This window comes from Sceloporus occidentalis, unplaced genomic scaffold (genome assembly GCF_023333645.1).
Source record: "Sceloporus occidentalis isolate IW3139 unplaced genomic scaffold, rSceOcc1.0.p SCAF_19, whole genome shotgun sequence".
Lineage (NCBI taxonomy): Eukaryota > Metazoa > Chordata > Lepidosauria > Squamata > Phrynosomatidae > Sceloporus > Sceloporus occidentalis.
Window position 1 is genome coordinate 1,693,869 of NW_028316999.1, and position 18,171 is coordinate 1,712,039.

The window sequence follows — 18,171 nt, forward strand, 5'->3', positions numbered from 1 at the left end:
AAAGTCTTTTCTGATGTCGTGTGCAGAGAATTTTTAAGTCTGCCACGATCGTTTAAACTTAAAAACTCCATGTCGAAAGCCACGATTTTCTAAAGGGCTTTATTGTAATGCCTTTTAACCTGGGACTATACATGAGCTCTGCAATCCCCGGCTCCGTGATATCCCTCATCCGGTGTTACACGGGACCAAGTTCTACGGGAAAACCTGAGCTAGATCTGTGAAATGGTTACATTTAATGCTCTCCTCCGTCAGCCGTTCTGTGTAGAGTGCGTGCGCCTGTATAACTATGGGGGGGGGCTTAAACCTTCTACAGGACTAAAAGTGACAAATGGACATTTTATAGCCAAAACATTTTTTCCTATCCCCCCTATGGGTACAGTTGAGAAAAAAACAAAACAAAAGTCATGCTTCTAACGCACCAGACGTTTATTTTGAGATCTGTTGTGTTGCCGGAGTCTTTCATGTAGTGAGAATGTGGTAGGTACGTGGAAATGCCTCACAGTAAAGATTAATACATTGAAGAAATGTAAACTCGGATAGGCAGGGGCACAGGGGGGCCATGTTGTGCTGTAGTTACATATACTTTTTAGTGTAGGTGGATAGGCGAAAGGCTTAAAATAGACGATGCGTGTAGGACTTGGTTCTGTCCGTCTCCTCCTGCGTTATACGGGCCTAGCCTTCATTTCTGAATATTTGAATGAGTAATGAAAGCCTTTAGCTTGTACCCAGTCGATGCCGTGGGTGTAGCTGCTGTGCTGCCCCTGCAGATACCGTCCGTTCAGGTTTGAGTGATGGCAGCTGTTATACCACCAGCCTCCGTAATACGTATTCGCACGTTTGCCTGGACTGGAATCTCTGTCCTTGGTGGAGAAGGGCATGTCGGCATGAACATCCAGGGAGTTTCCTAAAGCAGGTAAAACAAAACCATTTAACCAGGTGCTGGAACCAAAGAATATCATCATCCGGAGATCAATGATCTTGGGGAAGATACATGAGGGATTCCCGTAAAACAGATGCAGCGCATCATTTATTCTCCTACAGCAATGGAGACACCCACTTGAAGGTCGCCATTGTAGGAGATCATGATATTTACCTAAAGCAAGTGTTTGAATTAAGGTGCGACCTGCTTTATGGCAGCGCATGTCCTTAAATGCCTGGCCGTGGCGTACCTGCGTTACCTGTAGCGCTGGGCTGGGCGATGCCTGCGTTACCCATGGTGTTATACCGGGCCGTAGCGTTCCTGCGTTGCCCATGGTGTTATACCGGGCCATGGTGTTATACGGGCTGTGGCGTACCTGCGTTACCCGTGGTGTTATACCGGGCCATGCTGTACCTGCGTTACCCATGGTGTTATACAGGGCTGTGGCGTACCTGCGTTACCCGTGGTGTTATACAGGGCCGTGCCGTACCTGCGTTACCCGTGGTGTTATACAGGGCCGTGCCGTACCTGCGTTACCCGTGGTGTTATACAGGGCCGTGCCGTACCTGCGTTACCCGTGGTGTTATACAGGGCCGTGCCGTACCTGCGTTACCCGTGGTGTTATACAGGGCCGTGCCGTACCTGCGTTACCCGTGGTGTAAGCTCCTAATAGCAATTTGTAATGTTCAGACTCTCCTAAAATTTTGAAAGACGCGTATTTGGCAAAATATTTTTTCGCTTCAAAGTCCTGTAGGTCGATGCGTAATTCCCACGTGCCTGAAAAAAAGGTGGAAACGGGAACCGTGTTAAAATAAGCTACTAAAAAAAATATAACTGATGTATATTAAAGCATATTTTGTCTGTGAATAGGTAATTGAGCCGACATCTATCCGTTAAACGGGAGAGACCGGGAAATGTACAGAACGCTTCAGGTGCCAAAAACGAGATGTACAGAAGAAATCATAGGCCTAAAATGTTATGTAAAAAGATCACCTGATGAGGTCAGCATATGAAGATTATCATTTCCCAACCAAAACTCGTTCAAAGTGCTGCCAAACCCCATCTTATAGGAATTCCAGTCCCCGAAAAAATCCACCGAGCTGTCCCACCGTCTCTGGAAAACCTGCACAAAATAAAAAAACAAAACACTGAGATCAGACATCCCCCGTTTATAAATACATTCATTAACATGCCAACTGGAAAAGCAATACGGTATATATTTTTTTACTTTAATTATTTTTTCCCCCAAGTATCTTGAAAACTGTCATGAAAAAATTTTTTTTTTTAATCACCGACAATGACCATTGTAGAACCAGATTTATTATTTATTTTTTATTTTTGTGCTAAAACATTTTTCTCCCCTATATATACATATATTCCTAGAGGGAATTGTCTATCTTCAAAGAAGGATGGACATATAGATATAAGTATAACTATTTCTTGGCTTTTATCACTTTCCTTTTTTTTTTTTTTTACATCACAATTGTGTTTTTGGGGGGGGTCACATATTGACAATTTATTATACAAATATATTTTATATCTATATGATATTTGACACACTTCATATATTAAATAGAATATATTTATTAATATATATTACATTATAATATTATATTTATTAAATACGTTAAATTTTTGTACTGATTATATATCATTGTGAGATTTTTATGAATGAAGAGCATTGGATCAAACGGTAAATGGAATATATATTGTAAAGATATTTTCTACATATTTCATCTTCCCTGCTGTGCATATCACACAACACCTTCAGGGGCCGTTTGCCATCCGGGTATATTGCGTACCAGTCGCTTAGAACGCTTCCCTGATCCAGAACCTCCTTACAGTTCCTCGGAGCTAAAAGCGAGAATTAAAAACACAATACGTCAAATAGTTGCATTTATTTGGATTCAAACCCAATAAGTAAGCAATAATAACGGTGAGTTTGCTGTATAACAGGAAGAATATAGAATACAGAGGTAATAAGTACGTTACGTGGATTCATCCAATAAACAATAAAATAACGATAAAACGGATCCAATGAACGGGCATTAAAACACTTTGATTGTCTGGTTGTGTTAGTGTGAGTGCCTGGGTGTGTGTGCTTTAGTAAAAAGATTGTGAGGAGAACCGGTGTGTCCCAAAAATAGTGTGTGCTAAATAAGGAAATCTCGAAAAATACTTCCCTTTTGTTTTCTCACAGCTGCCTCCTTAAAAACAACTCTCTCCAGGTGTTGTAAAGTATAGGTTCAATTTCAATAGGGGGCGCTCATGTAAGAAAAACAAACGAAACAACAATAGTGTAGACTGTTCAGACGATACGGTGTTAATTATATTGCGTTAGTTGCACTCACAACAGTGCTGAAGATTTGTGTCTGTTTCTCATTCCCGTCTCATAGCAGCTCGTGAAAAAGGTAGTAAATGGTTGCACTCACGGAATCCAATGCACATACAATTATGTGCAAGGTGCACTCAGGGAGGGGGGGCAGGGGAAGCCCACGGTGTCCAGGATCTCTTCTCCAAATGTCGTGGAATTTCAGGTCCAATCCCCCGAACGCTGTGATACAGTGCGGCAACTTCTTCCAGCCAGGGAGCGGGAAAACCACCCCCAGAGAATAAACAACTGCTGCTTATATTTAAAAATATAGATTTATTATGGGAATATCCCTTTTATTTACATTTTAAAAAAGTACTTTAAGATATATAAAATATAAATCTGTAAAATTCAAACGATTAAGTGAAATAAAAAGTCTTTCCTCAACGCGTTTCGGCTTTAATGGCTTCCTCAGGAAAAAAGTATTTGATCGCTTCTTCCACTCTTTTTATGTGTTAATTTGTTGTATTTTCTTCCATGTACGCTAGATGGCGGTGCAACGTTGTTTCCCAGAACATGAGGACGTGTTGTACGCACATGTACACTAGGTGGCGCTGTTACGTCATTCTACAATACGTGAGGACGTATTGGAGGCTGGATGTGCGTACTGGCGTCATTCTGTTTATACGCGTCCCCATAGAAACGGCTTCTCCTTCTCCGTAGGGCTGTCTCTTTTCTTGGTGTTGCATCGGGTCCTAGTGTCCTGCTGTGCTGTGAAGTGCAGATGTTAAGCAATGACATTTGAAGACGGATTAACATGAAGGTAGTATAAACGCTATAGGATGTAAACGTTTAAGGATTTGATTGCATGAATGAGAAAACATTAAACGTGGATATATGAACTATAACTAAACATACTATGGGTTTTGTTTATACATAAATGTCTATATGAATCCAGGGAAAAGAGAGCAATAAGGGTGGAAAAGTGCCAAACAATAATACAAAATACGAAATATTGGAATTATGTATAATACATATAATACATATACAATGTCTATTCCCATGATTCAAAATTGATTAATTGAGAAAACAGGACATGAATTACAGTATCGCGGGACACCGTGTTTAATGCTTGAATTCTTAATGTTCCCAAGATGTTCCTAAATTCTTCCTTTAAGTGGTCTGATTGTTCTTCCCCCATACTGTGCACCACATGGACATTGTAATAAATAAATTACAAATTTGGTGGTGCAGGCGATGAATTTCTTAATTTCGTATGTAGTCCCTGTCCTATTACTGATAAAACTGTTCGTTTTCCTTGGTAGGTAGGTGCACATCTTGCACCTACCGCGTGGGAAAAAACCAATGGGTTTCTTGCCCAGAAAGGTATTAAAATTAATTTCTGTTTTCTTTGTTGGGAGGAAAATGTTTTTCAAATTATTTGTGTTTTTTTGTATATGATTTGAGGTTTTTCCAGTAAGAGGGGACCTAAAATGTCATCGCTCTTCAGGACATGCCAGTGTTTCCGCAATATCTTTTTAATGTGGTGAGCCTTAGTATTATATTCCTTAATGAATGAAAAACTTAAATCTTTCTTGTTCATATTATGTTTGGGCTTTCCTTTTAGTAGATGAGATCTATCCATTTGTTCCACTTTCTGTTGACTTCTCGCTAATAACTCTATTGGATAGTGTTTCTCCCTAAATTTACTTTTAATATCTGTGGTGTGTTTAATAAAGTCCTGGTCCCGTGTACAGTTCCTCCTTATTCTCATCATCTGTGCCGTGGGGATGTTATCTAACCATGCTGGGTAATGACAGCTTGTGTAATCAATGAAACCATTGGCATCGGTAGCATTTTTATAATTTCTGGAGCATTGCCTTCTGTGAATAGTTCCACATCCAAGAATTCAACACTTTGCTTTAGTATGTTGAAAGTAAATTTTAGGTTGTATTGGTTCTAGTTGATGTATTCTATAAATTGATGTAATTTATCCAGTGTTCCCCTCCATATAATTAACACATCATCGATATATATCTCTTCCACAGCACCAGGTCTGCTTCAAATGGATTGTTGTGCCATATCTGTTCTGCTTCCCATTCGGCTACGAAAAGGTTGGCGTAACTCGGCACGAGCCTGGCACCCATGGCTGTCCCGCTTGAATGGCGGTAAAACTGGTGTTCACACCAGAAATAGTTATATTTCAAAATAAAATCCTTCCGATGTGTTGCATGTTATCTCCATGTTTAATGCTATCTCAATGAGTAGTGTTATGTCCATGTTTAATGCTATGTCCATATTTAATGTTATCTCTATGTGTAATGTGTGACAGTGTAAACCCCAGGGAGATGCTTAGTGTGGCATTTGGGTACAGGTGCTATCCAGATCGTAAATATGGGTCCCTAGGGTGGAGCAATTGGAGAGCAGGGTGGGCCAATGCTCCGTTTCCCCATGCTGTGGAAATGCCATGCCGAGTTTTCCAGGAGGCAAGAAATCTGCAGGATCCGGTCCGGGATTCCAATGGGGCCGGCATCAGGCACAGGTGCTGGACATTAAAACCCCTGGAGCTTGATACTCAGAGAGACTGTTGGGGGAAGAGGAAGTTCCCTGTGCTCCCAGGGCAACGAGAGGCCCTGAAGAAGACAATCCCTGAGCCAAGTGAGGCAATACCTGCCTGGACGTTTTGTGTGTTGTCTGGGGGAGGTTTTCCAGAGTCTGGCGTAGCTGGGTCTGGCTGGGAGGTTGAGGTAGTGGGTGATTAGGCTGGTCAGTCTGCACCAGCATAGTTCAGTTAGAGAGGGCTCCAATAGGAAGCTAGGTTTTCTTTTGCAGGTTTCACAGATATGCAATACTTTTATCCAGCAAAAAGAAACTTCACGTCCGGATCATCAATAAGTCGTCACAAAAACATCAAGGCCATCCTCCATAAGCATATGTATTTCAGCCAGCAATACACAAGGGCACATACCGTGCAACAGTCAAACAGCGGTTTTTGGGGTTTAAGCGGTTAAAATAAGGAGGAAAAAAAAACAAAAAAAAACAAAAAAAAAATGAGCTGCTGTTCCTGGCTCTAATTGCCCTAGAGGACTGTGCTTAGGACCCCTAAAAGTGACATGTATGGCCCTCATGCTATAGGGTTTGTCACATATGGTGGAGGATGCGGGCAAAGCACTGCTATGGTCTGTGGGCAGAAAGCAGGAACCAACAAAAAAAAATGAGCTGCTGTTCCTGGCTCTAATTGCCCTAGAGGACTGTGCTTAGGACCCCTAAAAGTGACATGTATGGCCCTCATGCTATAGGGTTTGTCACATATGGTGGAGGATGCGGGCAAAGCACTGCTATGGTCTGTGGGCAGAAAGCAGGAACCAACAAAAAAAAATGAGCTGCTGTTCCTGGCTCTAATTGCCCTAGAGGACTGTGCTAAGGACCCCTAAAAGTGACATGTATGGCCCTCATGCTATAGGGTTTGTCACATATGGTGGAGGATGCGGGCAAAGCACTGCTATGGTCTGTGGGCAGAAAGCAGGAACCAAAAAAACAAAAAAAAAAAGAAAAGAAAAAAAAACGCTTTATTTTTAACCGCTTAATCCCCAAAAACCACTGTTTGACTGTTGCATGGTATGTGCCCTTGTGTATTGCTGGCTGAAATACATATGCTTATGGAGGATGGCCTTGATGTGTTTGTGACGACTTATTGATGATCAGGACGTGAAGTTTCTTTTTGCTGGATAAAAGTATTGCATATCTGTGAAACCTGCAAAAGAAAACCTAGCTCCCAATTGGAGCCCTCTCTAACTGAACTATGCTGGTCCAGACTGACCAGCCTAATCACCCACTACCTCAACCTCCCAGCCAGACCCAGCTACGCCAGGCTCTGGAAAACCTCCCCCAGACAACACACAAAACGTCCAAGCAGGTATTGCCTCACTTGGCTCAGGGATTGTCTTCTTCAGGGCCTCTCCTTGCCCTAGGAGCACAGGGAACTACCTCTTCCCCCAACAGTCTCTCTGAGTATCAAGCTCCAGGGGCTTTTAATGTCCAGCACCTGTGCCTGATGCCGGCCCCATAGGAATCCCGGACCGGATCCTGCAGATTTCTTGCCTCCTGGAAAACTCGGCATGGAATTTCCACAGCATGGGGAAACGGAGCATTGGCCCACCCTGCTCTCCAATTGCTCCACCCCAGGGACCCATATTTACAATCTGGATAGCACCTGTACCCAAATGCCACACTAAGCATCTCCCTGGGGTTTACACTGTCACAAATGCTATGTCCATGTTTAATGCTTTATCCATGTATAAGGCAGTGTCAATGTTTAATGTTATCTCCATGTTTAATGTTATCTCTATGTGCAATGCTATGTCCATGTTTAATGCTATTGTCAGGAACCACTTTTTCGCTGCCTGAACCATGGCTTTTTTTATACCTGTGGTGTTTAAATCTGCTACCACTAGTGGCCGCCCTCTGGAGCACTCAGAACTCAGGTGTGCCTTGTTACCTGGGTTGAGCCCTAACCAATACATCCAGCTGGGCCTTGTTACCTGTGATTACCCTGCCTTTATGAACCTGCCCTGCACTTCAGTCAGGGCCTTTGTATTGAAGTCTATGGATCTTCCTGCTGTGGCTCGGCACCTGTACTGTTCCTGGTTCCCTGCTTTGTGTCCTGATCAAGCGGACTCCCTGCTTTGTGTCCTGATCAAGCGGACTCCCTGCTGTGTGTCCTGATCAAGCGGACTCCCTGCTGTGTGTCCTGATCAAGCGGACTCCCTGCTGTGTGTCCTGATCAAGCGGACTCCCTGCTGTGTGTCCTGATCAAGCGGACTCCCTGCTGTGTGTCCTGATCAAGCGGACTCCTTGCTTTGCGTCCTTCCAAGCAGACTCCCTGCTTTGCGTCCCCATGAAGACCATTCACCTACGTCTGTTACATCACCTGAGAAATCCAATAAGCCTGTTACCAGTATGAAAAAGGAATCTTCTAGGAAACGTGAACCCCTTACCACAACCGAATTGCAACAAAGGCGTGATGATGAGGCTTGCTTTTACTGTGGCAAAAAGGGACACTGGATCACCCAATGTCCTCTGAAACCTCCCAAACCCTCTGTACTGATTGAACAGTCTACGTCACAAGCACAGAGCTCTCCTAAAAGGGGAAGTAGCTTTATTCCCCAGGACAGTGAACCCATGGAGTATATACCACCCCTGGTGATTCCTGATGCTTCTCAAACTCCAGTGGATGTCCAGCTGAAGCCTGATGACTGTTCTGTGATGGAATGCAGCTTCTGTGATTCTACAGTCTGTGGCAGTGTGGGTTGCTCCCATATGGATGAACTTCCTATTGCTTTCTGTTCAGCCATGATTGCAACTCCTATCACTCTTACCTCAGCAAAGTGTGATGCACCATAGACTACCATAGCCCCTAATATCTCCTCTGGACTGATAGCAAAGATTCATGACCCTATTCCATCTCTGAGGAGGAAGGGGCCTTCCATCAGTGCTTCCCATACCAAGTCTGCTTCTCCTGTTTTGAACCAGTGCAGTTCTGGTACTACCCCCCTGCCCCCAGTAGTGCCCTGGGTACAGGGCAGCTATGTGACCCCTGGTACATGGAAAGAGAAAGCACTGAATCATACCTTCTCATCAACTTCTTCAGCATCCAGTCCTCATTTGACCTATGATTGCACCACAGATAACCTTTCCTTTGATTGTGTTATTACCTCTAATGGCAATATAATCAGAAATGAAGACCTGGAGATCTGTGAACAAGCTTTACCAGGGGCTGCTGTGGGTCATCCTCTCTTGCTACACCACTACTCTGCCTACAGAACAATACCAGAATCTGAGGCAACTGGTTCGACAGTCACTATGGCAGAGGGCTGTTATATGCCGGGGTCAGTGTCTTCCAAGCTCCGAACAAAAGATTAGAGACCAGCGGGAACTACGCATGTCATTCCTGGGACAGCAACCCCAGGAGCAATGGGTATCCGAATTGGACAAGCGGACAATTACTATAGGGCTCTGCAGTGGTATACAGAGAAGAATGTTCTCCAGAGGGCTATGACTTTGGTGGCCCAGGATTATTATGGGATAGTCTTCAGGATCCAGACTTCGGAAGTACAGCGGAGTGGCGGATTCAGAAGATGCCCTAACCCCAGCTGAAGCGCTGGCAACAGGGCAGGGCATCGCTGGCCTCTGCCCAGCACACACCAAAGCTGCAGGAATTCAGGGAGATACAGCGGCCGACCCGCCTCAGCAGCAGAAGCAGGGAGGTGGAACAGCCGGTCCATCTCCCCAGCGGCAGAACCTAATTCCGGGACAGGAGGAACCTGACCTCCCTCCTCAACGGCAGCAGGAGCACCAGGGAGGGGATGCAGGAGACATAACTCCCCAGCGGTACCCGGAAGATGGCGCAGCCGGCCCATCTCCCCAGCAGCAGCAGGAGCAACAATTTTGGGAGGGCATTGATGGGCCAAATGAACTGACTGACTACGGAGTCAACCCGTTTGGGGTTTCCTCCTGTGTCAGTCCAATTTGGAGGGGGGAGAATTGTGACGGAACCCTCAATCACTGGGACCACTGGAGAGGCCTAACTGCCAGCCTCCTCCCTATTGACTATGGGCCCTGGGTTTGTAAAGACTTTTGTGGCTACCCCCAGCAGTATCATCTCATCACTGGCTGAGGGGATTATCTCCAGCATACAGCCAGGATCTGCAACCAGGGAGTGACTGCCATTGTTTCAGTTTAATGTTGTATAAATCAGTCCCCCGCCCCCCATTGTATTGTTAATCTCGTTACTGCCCCTGTTGTCTCTGGGAGGCAGATTAAGGGGGGCAGTTTGTGTCCCAATATCTTATTTTATGTAAATGTGTGTTTTGATGGATATATCCAGCCCTGTGTGTCCGAAATAAATCAGTCTTCGTTTGCTTTTACCCTACACTGAGTCTCGGCTAGTGACTGGGGAACCGGGGAAAGTGTGTTGTCCCAGGCTAAGGGAGCACAAGACAGCGGAGGTAGTCGGTCGGACTAGACAGCTCCGTGACAAATGCTATGTCAATGCTTAATGCTATGTCATTGTGTAATGCAATGTCCATGTTTAATGTTATCTCTATGTGTAATGCTATGTCCATGTGTATCATTATCTCCATGTTTAACGCTACGCCCATGTGTAATGCTCTGTCCATGTTTAATGCTATGTCCATGTTTAATGCGATGTCTATTTTTAATGCAATGTCCGTTTATATTGAACTAATGATGTTAAGGCAGTCTATTAAAGGGAAAGAGCTTGCGGTGGAGGTATAATCATCCACAGAAGCTTTGTGCTTCCGTGTTGTCAATTACGTTTTGCCTTTTCTTTTCTACAGGTATAAATACACAGTTAACCTCTTAGTGTCCAGAGGGAAGGACAATCTTTCAAGCCATGGTTCCCCAGAGGTTTCCACCCTTAGGTGGTTTTTCCTCTCCTGCGTGCTGAAAGGTGACTCTTCGTGAGTCTCGAGGTAGCTGTCACCATGATCATTGCTTTCAGGCCTAATTAATTGGACTATTAATTTTGTAATTAATAATAAATAAATTAAATTACCATCAGTTTCTGTTGTGTTTTTTATACTATTGACTAAAAGTAGGTGTAACCATATGTAATAACAAAAATGAATGGAGTTTATCCAGACCAATGGTTCGGCCCAACCAGCGTGTATGCTAAAGAGCTGCAGGGCTGGCTTCCTCAGGGCCCTTTGCCAGGTATTTCATGCTTTATTAAAAAACACCAATGCACAGGTGTACAAAAAGGACAATGTATGAATTTAAAAGGTTACAAATTTGCATCAGTGCGTCTCATGTTTAGACGTCACTTACATCTTCACACACATCATAGTTAAACATTTAGAATGAGTAATGTTATACAAAATACTAAAACCCCATATTTTTCATATATATCTAAACCCTCACTAAATCAGTTAAATTGACAGAACATACCCCCAACAACAATTCAGGTGTCCAGATTGTATATGCATTTCGAGCATTTTAATTGGGCTTATAAGGTGTATATTGCTGTTTTGGAACTGTTTTTTTTTTACATTTAGTATGTTGGGTTTGTAACTGGAAATTTTAAACAAAGAAGCCATGAACACCACCCAATCTAGGATATGTCACTAGTGGTTTCAGGACACAGTCCAAGCAGACATTTGGCCACCAATCACTGCCGAAATTAGCTATAGAAATACTTTGCTGAATTTTTTTTCACCAACGCTTCTGTGTTTTTTAGAATTTTTTTGGCACAGGTTATGAGTTATGGCAGAGAAATCCAGTATGTGTTTTTTAGATTATGGAAATACCCTACATGCATAGGTTTTTTGACATTATTTTTTTTTTTTTAACTTGTCTGGAACAAACTTTTTGATAGCTGCGTAGAGTTTTTATATAGGTCATGTGCCATCAAAATACCCTACATTTTCATCTTGTTTTACTAAGTTGCAGCAATCCTACGTTTTTTTTGGGTTTTTTTTATCTCAATTCAAATCTCCATTTATTCAAGGTATGCGTAAAGACAAGTTATAGTGTGTACATAAGAGGAATGAGAGACACCTCCCACGTTTGCACAGTAAAACAACGGTCCGCTAAAACAAATCGGTAAGCATACCAGGTTCCGAAAGACTCTAGAATGAACAGTGAACAAGACCAGATACGGAGAGGAGATCAACATACTGTGATCGTGTCAGAAAATACAGTATTACAAAAATACAGAAGTATTAATAAAAAATAAACATAACTAAAACAGAATCAAAACACTCCAGGATGTCATTGCAATCCTACTGTTAAAGCAAAAGCAGAACGATATATATATATATATATATATATTATTGAACATTTCCAATTCCCTATTTTTGTATGATACAGAGACCTGGTAGAGAGGGGCAGGAAGGGCAGTGGTACCTAAGGAGTCTGTCCTAATACCTCTTTTTATAGCAGACTTTTTGTGCGTTTGGTGGGGGGATTGTACAAGGAAAATGCCATTTTTGTCTTTGGATCAGAGGATGTTTCTCAAAATCTTTAGCTGGAACTGTAGAAAAGTGTAATTCTTTCCAGTTCCAAATTTATCTTAAAGTACCTATGTATTAAACACGGAAACTTGGGTCAAGTAGATCACAACTTTTGTATACCATGTTGTGGTCTTGCCTAACACTAGGTAGGGATGTTGACTTTGATCAGAAAGGTATACCCCACCACGTTTTATTGTTATTGATAATGCACTGTGGTTTTGGGAACTGTGCATCACCCTTACCTCTGACATGTACCAGCACCAAACTTTCATTGTGTATGGAGGAGAGAACATACTCTACATGTCTTCACAGAGCACTTTTGTTTTGGGTACACCAATTGGTGGATGGAAGCTTTTTAGGCTGGGGTGTCATATATATATAAAAAAAAATTAAACAACTCCGGGCTGGTATCGGAATTATCTACCTGGATACCAAAGGTACATACATTTCTAGTTTCCTATTTTTCCTTCTTGCTACATAACCCTGCACCCACTGATCTTTATACTTTTTTAACCTGGTCCATGCTATAAGCACATAAGCTTTCTAGACCTCAGAGGTCTTTTCGTCACCATTTCTTCTGTAGGAGAGACCTCTGATGTCCAAACATACACCTTTCAATAGAAATCATACAACGTATGCAGTTAAGTGTCCATTTTGCTTGTGGAGCTCAGTAAGAACAATACCAAGACTTTGCTACACTTTTAATTTTATTTCAAATATTTTAAATACACGATGGATACTTAACATAGACACAACTGTACAATGGAACTGACAACATGTTTATATTGTTTTAAAGATACAACACCTGGCTTCTTCAAAATATACTTAAAAAAAAATTCATTAATTCAATCTGAATCCCGTTATGAGCGATGTATTCCTGGTTTTCATCACATTGGTTACAGATCTTCAATTTTATCTGGCAAGTGGGTCCAATACAAAAGCCCGACAAATGGAGATATTATTATATTGTGGAGCCTTGAACAAGTTTTCTAGTGTGAACTCTTAATTCAACTCTTTCTTATTCATTTATTGAATATCAATGCACTTATTTCACTTTTTTCAATTGTTTTTTTTTTCTCTCTAATTAATGATATAATTCATTATGTTTACTATGTTTTCGACATGGTAAGACGTGGTAAGTGGTAACTAGGTACCGGATAATTTGAGTTCCTCTAGACATATATACAGTGCACGCCGTCCCAGTGTCCTTAAACAGTTTGGTGGTTTCATGGTAACGTGAAAGTGGCCATACCAAGTCAGGACTCTAGGAACGATTCTTAGAATCATGTTGATGCATTGTCATCTTTAAAGAGTTTCTTCTGAATCAATGTCATCGGGAAGGTTCATACAGGTTATCAGAGAAATATAGAGAAGAGCATCTCTGGATAGCTTCATCCTACTGATGGGAATCTCCGAGCGTGGTTTCTCCTTCTCTGTAACATAAGTTACATGCACCGGGCCTTTGAAGTCAGTTGTGGAGATGTTGTCATGTGTGTTCCGATTCATGTTGACACTTGAGTACTTCTGCGTACTCTTTGTAAGAGGAGTCACAGCCACCCCAACGCCTGTGCGAAGGACAAAGAACCATTTAAACAAGTGATATTCATAAACTGAATCGCAAATCTGATGTCATAATCCAACTCCATGAGTAAAATGACTACATTAAACTTATTGCACGGCTTAGGGACAGCATTAGAACTCTTTGCTGTGTGATATACATGTATGTTGTGCGGATATATATATAGGCAATAAAGCTTGCTAAAATTGTATGTAAATACCCTTCTGCCCTCAAGCGTTACCTGCAAGAGGAGTCCAGACCGCCCAGTATAGGGTTATAGATTTCCACATATCAACACAACTATTTCCAAAGTGGGCAGAAAGGTCGCTTCCTGCCATATACGTGCCAGCCTTCCTACCGCCTGACACATCGCATCTCTCCCCTTCTTCGCAGCACGGGCTGAACGATGACAAGCGCAGCGCACATACGAGGTTCTCTTCCTGGGTACAAATAAAATCTTAGCTGCCATTGGCTGCACTGTTCAGCTCTGGAGTTATTTTTGTATGATTGGTCAATACATAACAACTCCCCTGCAATGCATGTGTTCTTCCTGTGTGTAAAGTGTCAGAGAAATGTATGCCCCGGGGGTATCCTAATCTCATTCTTATGGTGAGATTATTTCAAGTGTCACAAATCAGGGATTTGTATTGTTAAAGTGATGCTAAAAGAAAATTTGGGGCTTTAGTCATGATTTTGGCCATCTTGCCTTTGCTAAGGTCACAGACTCCAGCTTTTACTGACTATATCTCCCCAAATTAACTGGATCAAAAAAAACACCCATAAAAACTTCCTATTGCACAGGATGGTGAGTGTGTGGCTTTGTAAACCAGTGGCCCTCCGGGAATTTGCCTCGTATGCCAGATGACCAGTCCAGGCCTAGGTCTACTTCTTAAAGGGAGCTAGAACACATTTACAGAAGGGGGTACATAGAAAACTAATACAAGTCACATAGAAAGGATCCAGTTGTTAAAGAGGAAGAGAGATAAAGGGGAGAAGAGAGAGCAGGAGAGATAAACTGAAAGGGGGAGAGAGATGTGGACAAAGGGTGAGGTATACAGAAAGAGGAAGTGGAGAAAGAGGAAGAGATGTATATAGATGGGAGATGTAGGGTGAAAACGGAGAGAAAGAGAAGGAGAGATAGGGAGAAAAGCAAGAGAAACAAATGGGAGAGATAATGAGAAAGGGGAGGATCAAAGAGGCGTCTGTCTTCTTATTTATATTTATAAATACTCCAAGCTCCAGCTCTTCCATTTTGCAACGCAGGAGGGGGTGGCGGTTCATGTGTACGATGGGCTCACATGAGTCTGCCCACAAGGCGGCAACAAAATGAGGTTTTGCCTAAGGTGGCTAAAACCCTTGCCCCAGCCCTGAGCTGAACACATCTCCCTACATGTGATATACTTACAGCAAGTCAGCTCTAGCACTGGATCGGTGAACACTGCAGGAGAGGGTCTATTCAGACCCCCATGCACAAGCACGATAAGCATTCCCATTGATTTGAGTGAATCAGTGGCAAACAGTGACCACAGACGAGGAGGGAAGCTGCAGCAACAGGGCTACAACTTCTAGGTCATATAAGTGCTCTATTGCATTTTAGTTTTGATGAAGGCATATTAAAGTAACCTTCACGACAATGGCTGCTTAGCTATGATTTTCGTTTTTCTCATGTACTGTAACCACTCACATTATATATTGGGGGAGTTCAGGACAAGAAAATATAAGAGTCCATTATTTTGATCATATCATATAATGTATTAAAAAAATATATATAGTAAAAATTGAAAATGCTTTTTACTACAAGAACTAATGAAAATACCTGCTAAATAGATTTTAAAATTTGCCCTGAGTTTAGAAATACCCAATGTTTTTGTATTTTTGCAAGTTATAGGGCAATAAGTACAAGTAGCATATTACTATTTTTAGTAAAATGTCCCCTTAAGTTCTACACTATTCACATACTATCCAACATGTGATCCATGTTGGAATCTTGGACCCAGACTCGCATAGCTTTCTACCATTTTGTTGGTTGCATGTAGTTGCTGGTATGTTTTCAAAATCCAGGCCAATCTTCTGCCCCAATTCTCATGTTTGCAGGTGAACTAAAAGCCTGTGTGATACCTAAAACAAAGTCCACGTTAGTGACCCATTTCAATATAAATGTTTATATTAATGTATTTGCTAAGAACAAGACATAATTTATTATTCAGAAAAGAAACTCTCATTGCCAATATAGCTAACTTAAAGATGTGTGTAACATGTAACACTGAAGTTTTATTTGATAAAGAAGGAATGGCCATTTGAAGTCACTGTGCTTAGTCGAGTTTTAGCTGATTGTTAAGATAAACCAACTCTGAATTCATACTTCTCTCTATGTAAAACAAGCGGATTGAGAGTATCTTTTTAAGCATGTTTGCAGGGATCAGTTGAACATCAGATAATCACTTGTAAATTCCTGGTGGATACTGTGATGTTCTTGTACTCAACGTGTAGCTCTAAACTAAGCAAATGTACTAAAAGTTGCAAACATACTGTATGTCAAAAAAAATACAAAAATCTGCTTCATAGGTAGTTTAAAATAACGCATTTTGACACATTTGTGTCTACAGTGCATTACTCCAGTTACCCAGGAACGCAAATCAAAAACTCTGTAATGGCATTAAATGTATCAGTAAATCAGACTAAAGCTTCCAGGGATAGTGATAAAAATCTTTATCATACCCTTTGTAAGATTCTAGTACTGGTTGTTTTTCATACCCTCTTTATAAAAGCCTTGCTATATGGAAAACAATTGAATAATAACATCTTGGTGATACTTACATTACATTCTTGGATATACACTATATGGACAAAAGTATTGGGACACATGACCATTACACCAACAGGGACTTTTATGACATCGCATTCTAAATACATAGACATTAATATGTAGTTGGACTCTCCTTTGCAGCTATAACAGCTTCTTCTCTTATGGGAAGGCTTTCCACAAGATTTTGGAGAGTTTCTGTTGGAATTTCTGCCCATTTATCCAGTAGAGCGTTTGTGAGGTCAGGCACTGATGTTGGATGAGAAGTACAGACTCACAATCTCCATTCCAGTTCATCCCAAAGGTGTTTGATGGGGTTGAGGTCAGGGCTTTGTGCGGGTCAGTCAACTTCTTCCACACTAAACCCATTTTTATGGACCTTGCTTTGTGCACTGGGCACAGTCAAACTGGGATAGGAAAGGGCCTTCCCAGGGGCATAACTAGAAACCACGGGGCACTGGTGCAGGCCCCCCAACTGCAACAACTAGTCTGTGCCTTCCCCTTACCCTCCCTTCCAACATATGTAAACACACTTACACAAATTACAGACACTTACTCATACTCACTGACACACACTCCATCTCACCCCACTTACGCAATTACTCATCCATGCTCGCACACACAAGTATACATCTATGCTCACATACACGCACACACACAAGAACACATCCATGCTTTCACACACAAGTACACATCCATGATCACACACACCTACAAGTTAACATCCATGATCACACACACACGTGCACAGGAATGCTCATACAGGCACACACACATATTATACATATATATATATATAGATTTATTCACGGGTAATGCCTCCCGTTTAGACTTAATCTAAAGTAACATCATGGCTGCTGAGGTTTATACTGCCTTTTCATTAGTATGGTCAGTTCTATAAGAAACCTGCATATGTAGCCTAGAATGTAACCTCATTGATATAATTTGTTACTATGGAAAAGTTATACTCCGCTTACATGATTTCACGTTACATCACTTTTTTTCTTGGAAGCTTCCAAGGTGTTGCCTGTACTCAGCACCATATGTGGAATATCACCTTTAGGGATAAAACATTTTGAATAGATGTCTCTCTGAATAGGGACACCATATTGCATGTATTGTTGTTTTAGAGGACTCTTTATCGAGTAGAGTGTCTCTTTATAGGACTCCTGTTATGTAATCACAGTCTTCAAGCCTCTCAAATCATCCTGCCTTTACACAGACATTTCGCTTTGTATTTATCAATATTGCTTCCTTACACAATACCTTTCGTCCACGGTCTATCCGTTTCTGTCTTATCACAAAGCATAAGATACAGGAGAATATTAACCTGAAAGAAAACCGAGGCATTTATGTTTCAATTGTATACATTAGGTCGATAAACTCACAAGCTGCGTTTGCTTGTCAAGTAGCGTATGATGAAGTTTAATATACAGAACCAACCTACAAATGTATATACTGTATTTTCTCGATTATAAGACGAGGTTTTTTTCAGAGCAAATGCTCTGAAAAATACCCCTCGTCTTATAATCAGACCTCAAATAGGTC

At 41.8% G+C, this 18,171-nt stretch overlaps 1 protein-coding gene across 1 annotated transcript; it reads right to left on the minus strand.

The window, feature by feature from the left end:
• Positions 1-662: 662 nt before the first annotated feature.
• Positions 663-2,762, minus strand: LOC149302275 (ficolin-1-like). The gene is made up of 5 exons (XM_089482657.1): positions 2,654-2,762; positions 2,109-2,116; positions 1,913-2,042; positions 1,562-1,696; positions 663-904 (listed from the first exon to the last, which is right to left on the minus strand). Exons 1-5 carry the CDS (start codon positions 2,670-2,672, stop codon positions 663-665), a joined length of 534 nt encoding a protein of 177 aa, XP_089338783.1. The 5' UTR covers positions 2,673-2,762.
• Between the last annotated feature and the right edge of the window lie 15,409 nt (positions 2,763-18,171).

Bases quoted from the DNA above. Each gene is read 5' to 3' on its own strand.
- LOC149302275 (XM_089482657.1), bottom strand. The intron at 1,697-1,912 runs GTGATCTTTTTA...CCTTTTTTTCAG, and splicing joins TCATATGCTGACCTCATCAG to GCACGTGGGAATTACGCATC. The intron at 905-1,561 runs GTACGGCACGGC...TACCTGCTTTAG, and splicing joins TTACACCACGGGTAACGCAG to GAAACTCCCTGGATGTTCAT.